A 16,228-nucleotide genomic window follows, 5' to 3' on the forward strand; every position below is an offset into this window, starting at 1 on the left:
CATTTTCTATAATTAATATTTTTTTAAATAATACTATATAATAACAGCTTGTAGAGGTTTAAAATGTTTATAACTGTTCCAATTCCAAATCGATAGCATAAATAGTTCTCGAGATATTTAGAAATGTGACAGACAGACGGACAGAGCGTCGCCATAAGGGTTTCCTTTCGTACCTTTTTGGTACGGAACCCTAAAAACGACAAAAAAAAAATACTAAAAACACTTTGCATTTCCGAAAAATTGTATTAGCATTAAATAAGCTTAAATAATAGGTACCAACGTAAACAATAAACATATGTTATAAACATTATTCCGAAACCTTGGTTTTCCAATTTTTAACCCCCGACGCAAAAACGACGGGGTGTTATAACTTTGACGTGTCTGTCTGTGGCATCGTAGCTCTCGAATGGATGAACCAATTTTATTTAGTTTTTTTTTTGTCTGAAAGCCGAGTTAGTCGGGAGTGACGTTCTTAGCCATGTTTCATGAAAATCGGTCCACTATGTCGCGATCGTGGGATTTATCTAAATTTTAATTTTGTGGTTATGTTAGGTTACTATTTCTGTAAGGCACACTATGTAAAGTAAACATACATACAAACGCAACGAGTTGACAACTATGAAACAAAAACAAACTAAATTGGTTCATCCGTTCGGAAGCTATGATCCCACGCATGCTTTTGAACACGACGACAGCAAAATATAGTGTTTGATCTGAGTAATCGACCAACACTAGGATGTCTGGTCCCATTAAGCAGAGTTGCCTTACTATTTTAAGAACCAACTCATTACTTTTTTGCGATTCTGCCCGCATGGGAATTAACATGAGTTATTAAACTGGCTTCATCGAAGAATAAAGATTCGCATATCTCGCACTCGTACGACTCCTCTCCGGAGTGGATCCTCTTGTGTCTGTCTAACTCCGACTGTGATGGAAACTGGTTCTTACACTCTTCACAAGTGTATGGCTTCACTCCAATATGGCTATCTGAACTATTTCCATCATATGTATGTTTGTTACTTTTTTCATTATTCGGCCGAGGTGATTCATGATTTTCTGTAGCCTCTTTTCGTGTTAAATGCACGTCATAGGCTAAACCTTTGTATGACATGGCTCCATCGTGGACTCTTTTCCTATGTATATCTAAATAAACTTCTCTTGTAAATCCTTCATTACATTCCTCACAACCGTATGGTTTCATTCCTCTCTTTTTTTGTGCTGTATGTGCTTTGACACCACGGTGAGTAATCTCATGACGTTTTAAAGTCGACTTAAGTGCAAACCCCTTGTTACAAACCTTACATACATGTGGCTTCACTCCACTGTGAGTAGTCTCATGACTTTTTAAATTAGATGTAAATGTAAACCGCTTGTTACAAACTTTACATACATATGGCTTCACTCCACTGTGAGTATTCTCATGATTTTTTAAATCCCCTGTTTTTACAAACCCCTTGTTACAAACCGTACATACATATGGCTTCACTCCGTGAGTACCCTCATGATATTTTAAACTGTATTTTTGAGTAAATCGCTTGTTACAAATATTACATACATATGCCGTCACTCCACTGTGAGTATTCTCATGATATTTTAAACCCCCTTTTTGTGTAAACTGCTTGTTACATACCTTACATGCATATGGCTTCACTCCTCTGTGAGTATTTTCATGATATTTTAAGTTCCTTTTATGAATAAACCGCTTGTTACAAACCTTACATACATATGGCTTCACTCCACTGTGAGTATTCTCATGATATTTTAAGTTCCTTTTATGAATAAACCGCTTGTTACAAACCTTACATACATATGGCTTCACTCCACTGTGAATATTCTCATGATTGTTCAAACTCCCTTTTTGAGTAAATCCCTTGTTACAAATTTTACAAATATATGGCTTCACTCCACCGTGAGTTATCTCATGACGTTTTAAATCCCCTTTTTGTGTAAACCGCTTGTTACAAACCTTACATACATATGGCTTCACTCCACTGTGAATATTCTCATGATTGTTCAAACTCCCTTTTTGAGCAAACCCCTTGTTACAAACTTTACAAATATATGGCTTCACTCCACCGTGAGTTATCTCATGACGTTTTAAATCCCGTTTTTGTGTAAACCGCTTGTTACAAACCTTACATACATAAGGTTTCAGTCCACTGTGATATTTTTCATGTATACGTAAGTTATACTTTCGACTAAATCGCTTCATACATTCCTTACATTCGTATAGTTTAACTTCAGTCTGAGTATTCTCATTTGTTTTAACTTTCCCTTTATGTGTAAACAGTTTTAAGGAGGTTTCACGTTTGTTTCTTCGTTCGCAAAGGTTCTGTATATGTGTGAGTAAGGTGGACTTGTGTGTGAAGTGCGCCTGGCAAGTGTCGCAGGTGTAGAGTTGTGTGCGGGGCTCTCGCTGCACAGTGGCGGGCGGCGGCGCGGGGCACGGCTGGCTCGCGCGCGGGGAGTCGCGGAGGCGCGCGAGCCTCACGCAGCAAGCCATCGCGAGCTGCTGTCTGGCGCGCAAGGACACTGACGGCGCCGGCTCCGGGTCCGCTCCAGCCGCGCCGACTAATGCTACTGAAACAAAAGCATGTCTGGATTTGAGTCGACGCCGAGTTTGGTTAGACGGTTGGACGACAGCGGCGGCGGGCCGCGAGGCTGCGCCGTGTCAAGTCCGCATATACAGGAAGTGGCTGGTTAGTAGAGCCAAGCGAAACCCTCCGATGTAGGCCACAAGAAGGGAACGTATGTGGACTGAGGCAAGGTTTAACGAATTTTTCGGCTGGTACGCGGTCTATTAGTAATGCTCATGAAATTGAATAGTTATGTATGGTAGTGTGTAATGTATTAATGTAAATATTTCAGTGTGTAAGCCTTATACGGGCGATAAATTACAAACAGATACATTACATATAGAGACACTGGTTTGTACCCGCGGCTTCGCCCGCGTACTAAAAGTATTCTTATTCAAACGTATACAAAAATTAAGATTTTCATTTGGATCCGTAGGTTTTTCTGTAGGTACATTTGTCTGCGATTATTTCGATGACACATATATTACTATTACTATTGTTTTTTAAAAAATGAATGCAATGATTGCAGAAATGTTACACATTCGACCACCGCGTAGGTAGTAGGTATGAGCTGGTATGAGTAGGGGAGACCTTCATAAACAACCCACATAGCCCGTATTCCGACACTATGGTCGGTGGGTAAAAAGTACCTACTTAATTCGCTTACAATTTTGCTTATATTTATTGCAAACGTCAAATTATAAAAAGCAAGCAAACAACTATCTTCTTTCAGCACACTGAATGTAATTGTTATTAGGGATGCAGCAGGAGGACACTCGCCGATGCCTACCTACTAATCCCTTCCCACTGAGTCACCTGCTTTTTGCACTATCTAGATACCGATTGCCGACCGATTATTTATTTATTTATACACCGTGTCGTTTTTGTTTTCCGTTAAATTCGACACGTAGCTAGGTTCATTATCAGGGACCACCCTTTAAGTTAAATTCGCAAAAAAAATCATTTTCATATATAAATCAAAATAAATGAATTTGTTAGTGTGTGAGACCCTTAAGAAGAACATTCAAGTTAGTGTCAAGTGATTGACGACATATGTCAAAACAAATTACATTAGGAATTGGTAAAAGTTGTCACACACGTGTTCAGTAATTATCTTTATTTTTTGAATAAATCGATAACCGTAAGAGTTAAGACGCTAGTTTCTTAGAGAAATTAATTGTATTTGATCCAAAGAACATACATACAGTCACGCCTGTATCCCATAAAGGGGTAGGCAGAACACATGAAACTACTAAAGCTTCAGTGCCACTCTTGGCAAATAAGGGGTTGAAAGAAAACGAAACTGTGGCATTGCAGTGACAGGTTGCCAGTCTCTCGCCTACGCCACAATTTAACCCATATCCCATAGTCGCCTTCTACGACACCCACGGGAAGAAAGGGCGTGGTGATCCAAAGAACCTTACCTTAAAGTAAACGGAATTCAATAAAAACAGGGTGTATAAACTTTATTGCACAAATAAAACAAAACTGTACAAATGGCGAACTTAACGCCTAATGGCATTCTCTACCAGTCAACCATCGGGCTAAACAGAGACATATAAAAATCCCTATCCCTGTCTCGTCCCGTCCCGTCCCGTCCCTCTCCTGAATCAGAACTTCAGAAGTAAACATAAAAACGAAACCCATAAGGCTACTTTAGATATTTAAACCCCATTGCACCACAACAGGGGAAAAGGTACTTCACTTCCGTATCGTTAGATTTTAAAAGCGTTGAATTTTCCCTGATCAGCGACCCGATAAACTATAAAGACGATACCTACATAGATTTTTTGAGATTATCATCCCCTTTTCACCCTTTTAGGAGGTACCTTTTCAAGAAACCTGAAACACGTATTTAGTCATGTCTTTAGGAATCCTCCTGTGAAGTTTCGAATAAAACAGTCAAACTAATCTTGTTTCCCCATACAAACTTATTACCCCCATTTGACCCCCTTAGGAGGTGAATTTTGAAAAATTATTTCTTAGGGCTCCTCTACACTATATAAATAACCTACGTGCCAAATTTGAAATCTCTCGGACCAGCGGTTTCGGCTGTGCGTTGATATGTCAGTCAGTCAGTTTCTTCTTTTATATATTTAGATAGATATAATTTATTAGTGTTACCATTAATTATGAGGTGTTTTTAAGTTAGTTTTCACAGCATAATTAATTTTTGGAAAATTTCTCAACAGCAATTTAATGTTAATATGTTTGCGATAACAGTTAATGACATAACATAAGCGATATGAGCTTTTAATAGTATTTTATGCAACAGGCGTTTAAAGGAGGTCAAAAAAGACGAGTGGCGTGGGTAACAATTTGAGGCGAAGCCGAAAATTGTTATTGAGACGCCACGAGCATTTTTTGACTCAGTTAAACACCGTTGCATACAATACTTTTTCTACGACCATGCACTTAGTTTTTAAATAGTTTTCTTGAATAACTTTCGTAAAATTCACACTGCTTCCTGTATTTTGACGCAAAGGTTTGCACTGTCAGCTCGGCTGCCCAAAGCCTTTCCGCGCACTCGCGCAGTGTCGTTATAAGGCGTTGCCATGGTTACAGAGCCAAACAATGCGTTTTCAGTTTTTTCGATACTGCGCGCATGCGCGGAAAGCCGGCGGACGCTGGCTTTGGAGAATAGACCTTTATGTAGGGTTTTAAAGATCTAGGCACGACCCTGTAAATGACGAATAACGGTTCGGGAGTAGAAAAAAGAACCTAACAGTCAACGAGCGTTAACGCGTGTGTCTATGGGTCTAGCTTGATTTATATATAAATAAATAATAAATATTGGGGACACTTTACACAGATCAACTTTATAGCCCCAAACTAAGCAAAGCATGTACTATGGGTGCTAAGCGACGATATACATACTTAAATAGATAATTAAGTACCTACTTATATATACATAGAAAACATCCATGACTAAGGAACAAATATCTGTGCTCAAAACACAAATAAATGCCCTTACTGGGATTCGAACTTGGGTCACTACCGACTGAGCCAAACCGGTCGTCAAATATAAATAAAGCTATGGGTGGTCCTGTCTAAAATAATGATCTGATAAGACATAGTTTCATCTTATTTTTTTCAAGTCTTATTTGGCTGTACTATGTAGCAATGGCAATAGACTTCACTCAAGATGAAGAGACAGGGTTCCGATACTGGCTGTGGCAGGAGTGGTTCACTATTATCTGGCAGAAACTTTTTACGCATATATTTGATTCGTATAATAGTTCTTGGCAGAAGTCACGTTTGGCAGAAACACCTTACGCAGAATAGGCTTTGGCATAAATCATTTCGCAGATTTTTGTAATACCGAATCGTCTGTTGTCATAATGTTGATGACCATAATAGTCTTCTAGTCGAACAATACTTTTGCAGAGAATATTTGTGCATAATATTTAGGCGGCATAAAGTTTCAATTTGCTATTTGATAGCGAGTTGGATGTTTTGGGGATGCAAGATACCTAACACTCCTCCTCGCTTCGCTCGTCGTCGTACCTAACGGTGACTCTGGGGCAGCATTTCTTTTTTGATAGCGAGTAATAATTCTGCTAATGTAATATTAGGGTCCCCACATCTGGCGTCTCGCGAGCGTCGCGTCGGGCCAACTGTATGGAAAAAGACGCCGCGTCGACGCGACGTCGACGCGGCGTCAGGCTTTGCCCATACAGTTGGCCCGACGCGACGCTCGCGAGACGCCAGATGTGGGGGGACCCTTACCTATGCTATGAGATTATTATGGTACATACAATTGTGCTAAATCAAAGTCGACCAAAGTAATGTTCTGTAAAACAATATTCTGCCAAATGTGTCTTATGCGTGGTAGTAATAATGCCAATTAAGTTTTCTGCAAAATTACCATTCGACTGAAAGTGTTTCTGCGAAACATGTTATGCAAAGTTTGTTTCGGACTAAAATTATTCTGCCAGATGAGGGTAACCCGGCAGGAGTACTGACTAACCCAAGCTCTTTCATGTGGCACATGGAAAAAAATAAGTTGGCTCCATTCTGATATTTCTTTTAGCGGTCTCAAGTTTTATCACTTACCCGACACCGGCTCGTCACCGGCCACATCTCCATACTCCGTTTCTGACTCCACTATTAATTCTTCTTCTAGAACAAACGAACACAATACACTCAATGTACTTGATAACCGCAAAACTCATTGACACATTTATTTATATACTTTTAATCATGTGAAAGATAATAGATTTTTAGAAAATTCCCACCTCATGCAGGACCTGAACTTGTGGCCTTGGAGTGCAATTTGTGCCACCAGAGCAATTTTATTTAAAATTATCAAAAAATATTCTATGATCAATATGTAGGTCACTACAAAAAGTCAAGAATAACTGACAAACAATGTCCTTGGAACGACTTGTAGACAGGACCTCAAGCTTTGCAAGCATTGTCACTGTGTTCTGCTAATTAAACTCATTAACTTGTTTGTTGTAATGTTATAATAATCAGAAAACAATTTAACAGGTATAAATATGACTAGCTAACTTTTAACATGCGCCTCTTGTTGCAGCCCCGCCTGCAGCTCCGCCTGAGTACGCAGCACCTGCAGCTTGAAGTCACTTGCATCTTGCAGGCGGCCCACGCACACCGAGCAGATCCCATAAGAGTCTTCACTACTCAGTGCCACCTGCAACCATTAGGTTTAACTGACATATGTAAAGTTACTAGCAAACGTAATTGTTTCCATCCAACAAACTAACTCTACAATTGATTCTAATTTAGAAGTTAAACCAACAGTATAATAAACAGGGTTCAAGGATATTTATATCAATGGATGTATATCAATATTCAAGATATATATATATAGGATATATATCCAGCTGGGTTTGACGATATATACCAATGGATATAAATATCTGAAGTTAAATATCACGTTTTTATAAATATTGCAATACAAAAGTGGTTTAAAAAAAATATAACATTGTTAAAAATACAGTTTTTTTTGTGTTTGTTACTGTGTTCTACTAGATGTTTGTTATTAGTAGATTTCTCCTTGTCTAAAGTAGTATTCATAAATAATGCAACAAAATAATAATATGCCCTCCATACAAATTGGAAATGAAATGAAATGAATGAAATGAAATGAAATTTATTTGATAACAGATCGTTACATGTCAGTACTAAATAATATATTATGTTATTATTGTGTATTAAACTCAAATATATTTATTTCATTTGGTATAAACAATATGTATGTTAAACTATATTATAGTTATAGTATACAGTTATAATTATTTATATTTATGTATATTTATTTATATTTATCACATATTTATCGTACTATTAAAGTGTCAACGGCAATTCAAAGAATTCGTCGTAATCGTAAAACAATTCAAGCAATAGCCACTTTTTTAATCTGGCTTTAAAAATGGCGGTGGTAGCTGCATCTCTTATATTGTGAGGCAAGCGGTTATACACGGCGGGTCCTAGGTGGTAAATATGTCTTTTTGACTTAGCAAGTCTGTGCGCTTCGGCAACAAGTCTGTTATGGTGTTTATTGCTGCGGAGATTGTACTTGGAATTGGTACCCTTTCGTTTAAATATCTCGATGTTCGTTCGCGTAAACATTGCTACTTGATATATGAATAAGCAAGGTAACGGCAAAATTCTAAGGTCATGAAAAAGTGGTCGTGCTGGAGCGTCCGCAGGCTTGCCGGACATTGCGCGGACCGCTCGCTTTTGCATAACGAACGCACGGTTCCAGTCAGAGGCGCGCGCCCAAAGCTCAACACCCATGCGCGGATCCAGGGGGGGGGGTCATGGGGGTCATGACCCCCCCCTGGAGCCTGAGTTGGCCATACAAATAGACCATGTGACCCCCCCCTGGGGCCCGGGCCTTTACCACGTGACCCCCCCCTGGGCACGAAGCTGGATCCGCGCTTGTCAACACCGTAGGTAAGGAGGGAGTGCACTGTTGCGAAGTAACACTCACGCACTGCGTCCCTACCCGCGGTGTGCACCAGGCGCCGTAGAGCGAAACACGCGCGCCCCAGCCTGCCGCACAGTTCATCTATGTGCGGCTCCCACGTCAGCGCGTCGTCAAGCTGAAAACCAAGGAGGCGCGTGCATGACAGGTGCTGTATAGCTGTGCCGCCCGCACACACCCTCAAAGTTTCGCTTGTGTGCCCGTTTAATTTAAATGTCATGTAGCACGTTTTGTCCTTGTTGAGTGCCAGACCGTTCGATTGGAACCACTCATGGAGCTGTTCCATCACGTGATTTAGCGCCTCTCCCAGGTCCTGCTCGGCGGAAGTGCTGACGACAGCCGTGACATCATCGGCGTACATAAATAACTCCGCGCCTTGTATTGCCATTGGCAAGTCGTTCAGTAGTATAGTGAATAAGGTATTGGAGAGACAGGATCCCTGGGGCACTCCCATCAGGTTTCGCAGTTCCGAGGACACGACGTGACCCCCGTCCCCGACAACAACTTGGGCTCTGTTTGTCATGAAGGAGAGTATCAGTTGACTCGCCGGACCGCGGATCCCGTAGTGGGCGAGTTTGTCAGCGATAAGCGAGTGGTCCGCAGTGTCGAACGCGCGCGAGAGATCGCAGCATATGACCGCTACCGGTCGTCTTGCCTCGCGGGCGCTCATCACACAGCGCACCACTTTTCGCACTAGATCGGTGGTGGACCGGCCGCTAAGGTAGGCGTATTGGTTATCGGATAGTACGTTTCTTGGTGTCCAGAAATTAAGCAACCTTTTATTTATGCCAACTTCAAAACATTTACTAAGGCCTGGTACTAAGGATATTGGGCGGTACGACTTGATAGCCGATTTTTTACCTTTTCCTTTGTATAATGGGCATATTTTAACCTTTTTCATGCTATCCGGGTACACCCCCGATCGCATGCAACTGTTGTACAATTGGTCGAGTACGTGACTTATTGAAGGGCTGGCTTGTTTTAATAACTTGGAGGATAGGCCGTAAGTGTCTGTGCTATTTTTAGAGGCAATTAAGTTTTTAAAAATGCTTTCAACCTCGTCGTGAGTGAATGGCTTAAGTCTCATGGAAGAGTCACTTGCGCCATACCCGCGCGATAGTGCGGTTATACAACGGCCGCGGTTGGCCGCGGGCGCTCCGCACGCGGCAGCGGCCGATACGAACTCGTGATTGAGGGCGGTGGACGCCCTCAATCACGAGTTTGGTCGCGAACGGGCGGTTGGCGCTGTCCACCAGCAGCTCGGTGTAATCGACGCGCTCCCGAACCTTCCGAGCTAATTCAGTATTTATGGCTGACCACATAGCCTTGCTTTTATTAGGGTTGTTAGTGATTACAGAGTTGAAATAAGCAGTACGTTTAGCTTTAAGTTCCCGGTTGTAAGAGTTTAGTTTTTTCTCGGAGGACTGAATCAATGAGGTGTTATGAGGGAATTTTTTTGATAGGTTACTCAGTTCATTTGATAAAAGTCTGAGTTCAATTATTTCAGAATCTATCCAGGGGCAGACTTTACGTTGTGGTATGATCTTTTTTAATGGTATGTGGATATCCAGTAAGTTTGTTAAAATTATTATTATTTTTTTAGCAAAGGTGTTACAGTCACTAAGATAAGTAGTTACTATCCTATTCCAATCTATAGAATCCAATGCGGAAACAAAAGATTCTCTGTTTTTATTACTGTAAACTCGTTTTGTTATCGGTGCAGGTGTTGCATGGCGGGGGGGCCGCGGGACGGTTAACCTTTGAGCTACGTGGTCGCTCAGATTAGTGTCTATACAGGTGGCGGCTACTCGGTCGTCGCGAATGTTACAGTACGCGTGGTCCAGTAAGGTAGCACTTGTACCGTCTCGCCTGGTCACATCTTGGACGTACTGACTGAAACCGTGTGAACTAAGTATGTCTAACAGCTGTCTTTTTATCGAAGTATTGTTCAGTAAATCGATGTTTATATCACCCATTATTATTGCTGATAATTTGTCGTCGTTAATCTTGGTTAGTAACGCGTCGAACAATTTTAAGTATTCAGTATGGCTAGTGAGATTAGAGTGATATATTCCCACAATTAAAATATTTTCGTTTACGAGATATATAGCACATACATCGAATATTTGTTCCCGGGATAAATCACAATAATCGGGTCTATTTATAGCCTTGATATGCGACTTAACGTAAATGCAGCTACCTCCGCGTTCGATATTCGGTCTACAGTAGTACGAAATAAGGTCGAAATTAGTTAATGTTACAGATATAATTTCGTAGTCGCGTAAAAAATGTTCGGTTAGAATTAGCACGTCACAGAGTAGCTCGTCAGCCAGCAATACTTCTAATTGTCTAGTTTTACTATTAAGGCCTCTAATATTGTGGTGACATGTAGTTATAACTTCTTGGGATGCTTTGCGCTGATAAGGCCGCGCTGGTGTTGGATGTGGCGGGGGCGCGGCGGGAGGGGCGAGCGCGCCTCGCGCGCCCGGTGCCGCCTCGAAACCACTCGCTGACTTCTGTCCCGGATGGCCACATTTCGGCGGACATAAGACTGTCAAATAAGCTCTGCGGGGCCGTTATTGCGAAAGACGCATAATGATTGTGTTTAAGCTGTAACTTAATAACAGTACAGTCTGTACTGCCCGTTTTCTTTGTTATGTATGATTTGATCGCCTCAGCGGTGGTGTCTTCTTTAAAAAAACAAGTATGTAGTTTTTTGACTCGCTCAGACGTTTTTAGGTTTATATCTAAGAGTCCGGTGCCTGTTATCGAGACGCGCGTTGGTTTCTATCGCATGCGGCCTTTAGAATATGATGCGATGTTCCATTTCTCATTGCACAAGTCTTCGGGTGGTTGAGTCGGGTCAGGTGTGTTGTTTTTATAGTGTAATGAATTATTTAAGTCAACCACCTGTATCGGTGGTGTCGGTGTTATATTTTCACTAGCTTTTACCCGCGGCTTCGCCCGCGTAATAAAAGTATTCTTATTGAAACGTTTACAAAAAATAAGATTTTCATTTGGATCCGTAGGTTTCTTTGTAGGTACATCTGTCCGTGATTATTTCGATTAAGGTAAAGCGGGGCAATTCTCGACTGGGGGGCCATTGTAACTGATCTATTTGCTGTACGGTCAGCCAAGAACCTTACACTGCTTTTTGGCTGACTGTACCTTACACATATTACTATTGTTTTAAAAGAAATTCTTGCAATGATTGTAGAATTGTTACACAGCGACCACAGCGTAGGTAGTAGGTACGAATATGTATGTATTTTACCTATATAAATATTTATACTGGGGAAACTTCATACAACCCACAAAGCCAGTATCTCTACGCTATGGTCGGTAGGGTAAAAAGTACTTCCTTGCATTATCGCTTACAATTTTTTCCATTTTGCTTATACTTATTGCAAACATAAACATATAATATAAAAGGCAAGCAAACAACGATCTTCTTACAGCACATTGAATATAATAGTTATCACGGATGCAGGATAATCGCCGATGCCTACTTACTAATCCCTTCCCACTGAGCCACCTGCATTTTACACTGCCTAGGTATCGATTGCCGGCCGATTATTCCGACCCCAATCCCTATTCTTATCCCCGTCCCTATCTCTGTCCTTGTCCTCGTCCCCGTCCCCGTTCCCGTCCCGTCCCTGTCCCCGTCCCTCCCCTATCCCTATCCCTATCCCCGTCCCCGTCCCCTATTCCTATCCCTATCTATACCTATGCCTATCCCTGTCCCTGTCTCTGTCCCCGTCCCCGTCCCCGTCCCCTATCCCTATCTTTATCCCTATCCCGATCCCTATCCCTATCCCGATCCCTATCCCTATCTCTATCCCATCCCCACCCCTATCCCTATCCCCGTCCCCGTCCCCTATTCCTATCCCTATTTCTATCCCTATCCCTATCTATACCTATCCTTATCCCTATCCCTATCCCTATCCATATCCCTAACCCTATCCCGTTCCTGTCTCTGTCCCTGTCCATGTCCTTGCCCCTGTCAAATTATCATGCTAGGAGGTGAACTTTGAAAAATCCTTTCTTAATGCTCCTCTTACGGCTATTTTGGATATTTTAACCCTATTGCACTACAACAGGGGAGAAAATTTCTTTTCCACCTCATTAGATTTTAAAATCGTTGTATTTATCGTAATCAGCGACCCGATAAACCATAAAAACGATACCCATATTGTGTTTTTGACTTTACCCCCTTTGCACCCCTTTAGGGGTCAAATTTTCAAAAAACCTGAAACATGTATTTAGTCATATGTCTTTAGGAATCCTCCTGTGAAGTTTCGTATAAAATAGTCAAACAAATCTTGTTTCCCCATACAAACTTTGAACCCCCATTTGAGTCCCTTAGGAGGCGAATTTTGAAAAATCCTTTCTTAGTGCTCCTTTAAACTATATAGAGAACCTACGTGCCAAATTTGACATCTCTAGGACCAGCGGTTTCGGCTGTGCGTTGATATGTCAGTCAGTCAGTCAATATCATCTTTTATATATATTTTTGATATTTAAACCCCATTGCACCACAGCAGGGGAGAAGGTATTTCACTTCCGCCTCTTTAGATTTTAAAAACGTTGTATTTATCGTGATCAGCGACCCGATAAACCATAAAAACGATACCCATTTTGATTTTTTGACTTTATCACCCCCTTTACACCCTTTTAGGGGTCAAATTTTCAAAAAACCTGAAACACGTATTCAGTCATATGTCTTAAGGAATCTTTCTGTGAAGTTTCGAATAAAATAGTCAATCTAATCTTGTTTCCCCATACAAACATTGAACCCCCATTTGACCCCCTTAGGAGGTGAATTTTGGAAAATCCTTTCTTAGTGCTCCTCTACACTACATAAGGAACCTACGTGCCAAATTTGAAATCTCTAGGACCAGCGGTTTCGGCTGTGCGTTGATATGTCAGTCAGTCAGTCAGTCAGTCAGTCAGCTTCTTCTTTTATATATTTAGATAGATTCACGACATCATCATCAGGAATGCGTACCGGGGTCTTCTCCGCTTTGTCCACTTTAGCGGGTAGCGACGTGCGGCGATCGTTAGCGCTCACGCTCGATCTCGCGGGTAAGTTTCTGTTAGCGATAACTGTCGGCATGGTCGCTGCTACGGGATTTTCTCCGCGCGTCTGGGGAGTCGTCGATCCGTTTGGGCTACAATCGCTTGGTGAACACGGACGGCACTTTTTACACTGTTGCTGAGCACTTTCGATTTTAATTATTTTCTGTTCTAACTTTTTAAGCTCGGTGAGAACACTTCCTATTTTAGTCTCTATGGGTGTCATATATTTCTTAATTACTTTTTCTAATGCGTCAACCGTGGATTTCGACATCTTTCAATTTTTTGCAAATAAATTTATACGCGAGCACTCGTAATCGGTGCTTGTCGTGCGGCGCGCGCGACCTTCTTCTTGGATATATATCAAAGTTGATATATATCATAAATATCCGATATTTTGATATTTATTATATTTATCAGATATTTTCGAACCCTGATAATAAAATTGAACATCTTCTTAGTGTATTGTGTAATTCATTCATTAGTCATAGAGATTGTTTTGCTATCTCAATTATATCACGTCATATGTTTTTGGTTTACTTTACACTTTTTCAGCAAATTTCAGCAAGCATCACTAATTAGCATTTCTGATGGTACAGTATCATTATTTAAAATAAAAAAAATAAAAAATAAACAATTATTAGAAGAAATAACATACGATTTTACTATATCCATGGTCCCACACTAGGCGAGGCCTGTGTCGTGGTGACTGTTCTACAGAAATTTCTACATAATATATTTAGGGGCATCCTATCCTTTAGACAGCCTGTGTGGTGATGGGTTAAGAATGTTTTCACCACCCCCTTATTTCCCGTGGGTGTCGTAGAAGGCGACTATGGGATATGGGTTAAATTGTGGTGTAGGCGAGAGGCTGGCAACCTGTCACTGCAATGCCACAGTTTCGTTTTCTTTTAACCCTTTATTTGCCAAGAGTAGCCCTGAAGCTTTAGTAGTTTCATGTGCTCGTGATTGTATGTATGTATGTACAATAGAAAAAGAAGCGAAAATGTGAAAATAAAATAAACATGCAAAGTTCATACTAAACTAAAGATTTAATACAAAATAGTATTATTTTCTATTTACAGTATTAAGTATTTTTATTTTAAATCTGATGTACGACACACACACACACACACTCTCTCGCTGTGTGAGCGTATGTGTAGGTATCTGTTGTATGGGTGTGTGTTTGTGTGTCAGTGATTGTATTTGTAATTGTATGAGCGACCTTAGGGGATTTGGATCAACATATTCACCATTATACTCTCTTCAGCTCTGTAACAAGAAATTCTGCGCAATTCGCTATTGTTTTATAGGTAACATTGAGGCGCCAAATCGTATATATGATTTCATACAAAATATAATTTCATTTAAAATAGGCTTGTGTCGTTCACGAACTATGAACTGTTAGGAATAAAATCCCATCAATGACCTGAGAATCGGTCTTTGCTCATTTAGTTCGGTATAGGATCGGTGAGCGCAAGCGGTTTGGATCGAGAATGAGTGTGTGACTGCACTGACCGAGAATAGAGCTACTTAGCAGAGCAACAAAAAAACGTCAAGTTTTCATATTAAACTTCGGTTACTTACAGCCTTTCGGCCCGGAATTTTACTGTCTGTGGACTATTCGTATCATTTTGACACTATTCGGTCCCATTCGTTCTGATCTTTCCGACCGCAGTGGTCGCTGGTCTGGCTGAACTAAATGAGCAAAAGACCTAGAAGAGCAAACTAGTTCGTGGGAGAGATTGAACGAGATCGGAGCGTTCCGATCAAAGAACGAAACGGCACAAGCCTAATTTAAAAACTCTGGGACTTTGTATTGAGATTGTGTAAAGTTAAGAAAATAAAGTGTATATTTGTACGTTTTATTCAACAAAACTACACCCAAATCACTTCAAAAACTTACGTGGATGCCGAAGCATTCTCGGAGCATGTGGGCGTAGACCTCAGTCGCGCCGAGCCGGGTGTACGGCGCCTGCAGCTCCTTGTCCGCGGCGCGCAGCTGGCAGCAGCCACACGGGGTCAGCGGCCCCATCACCAACAAATATACGTTCAAAACAATAAAATCAACACGCCGGTCCCATGTAATTGCAACCCACACCACTCGCGTTACTAATATGAAATGACACTAATGACAGTGACGTTTTATTTTTTAACACTAGGGATGTGAGATGTCTGGTGAGCAGTATCGGTTTTTAGCGGCTAGCTATACGGAACTTCGAGAATCAAATCAATATACGTACAACCTGGCAAAGAACTCTTCGTGCCAGACTGTACTGTGCCTTTGATAGAATTACTATTTCACAAGTATGGCTTTTTAACTAAATAACAAAAAATCTATGATGTTTCAAATTCTAAACAAAATAATTAGTAGGATTACGGTACCAGTGCGAAAGAGAGCAAGTTAGTAACGAGTGGCGATAAATTAAAACACGACAGATGGAAATGTATTATATATGTATTGACAAGAGCTACGAATGCACTCTTCACACGTGTATCGTACGTTTTTTTAAAGTACTTATGGCCTTTAGAAGTTGCGACCTGGGGCCCATTTCTCGAAGCTACAAGTCAATGTCTAATATGCTTAGACTATACAGGGTGTCCCAAGACCATGGGACAT

General features: G+C 41.0%; 1 protein-coding gene across 1 annotated transcript; it reads right to left on the minus strand.

Moving 5' to 3' along the window:
- Nucleotides 1–429: 429 nt before the first annotated feature.
- Nucleotides 430–15,729, minus strand: LOC125239940 (zinc finger protein 883-like). The gene is made up of 4 exons (XM_048147721.1): nt 15,515–15,729; nt 7,092–7,233; nt 6,633–6,698; nt 430–2,580 (listed from the first exon to the last, which is right to left on the minus strand). The coding sequence occupies exons 1-4, from the start codon at nt 15,641–15,643 to the stop codon at nt 788–790; spliced, it is 2,130 nt and encodes a 709-aa protein (XP_048003678.1). The 5' UTR covers nt 15,644–15,729; the 3' UTR covers nt 430–787.
- Between the last annotated feature and the right edge of the window lie 499 nt (nt 15,730–16,228).

The sequence above is a fragment of the Leguminivora glycinivorella genome, chromosome 26 (genome assembly GCF_023078275.1).
Source record: "Leguminivora glycinivorella isolate SPB_JAAS2020 chromosome 26, LegGlyc_1.1, whole genome shotgun sequence".
NCBI lineage: Eukaryota > Metazoa > Arthropoda > Insecta > Lepidoptera > Tortricidae > Leguminivora > Leguminivora glycinivorella.

Bases quoted from the DNA above. Each gene is read 5' to 3' on its own strand.
- LOC125239940 (XM_048147721.1), bottom strand. From the start codon at position 15,643: ATGGGGCCGCTGACCCCGTGTGGCTGCTGCCAGCTGCGCGCCGCGGAC. The intron at 6,699-7,091 runs GTTAGCTAGTCA...CGTTTGTTCTAG, and splicing joins ACAAGAGGCGCATGTTAAAA to AAGAAGAATTAATAGTGGAG. The intron at 2,581-6,632 runs GTAAGTGATAAA...CTTTTGTTTCAG, and splicing joins CGGTGACGAGCCGGTGTCGG to TAGCATTAGTCGGCGCGGCT.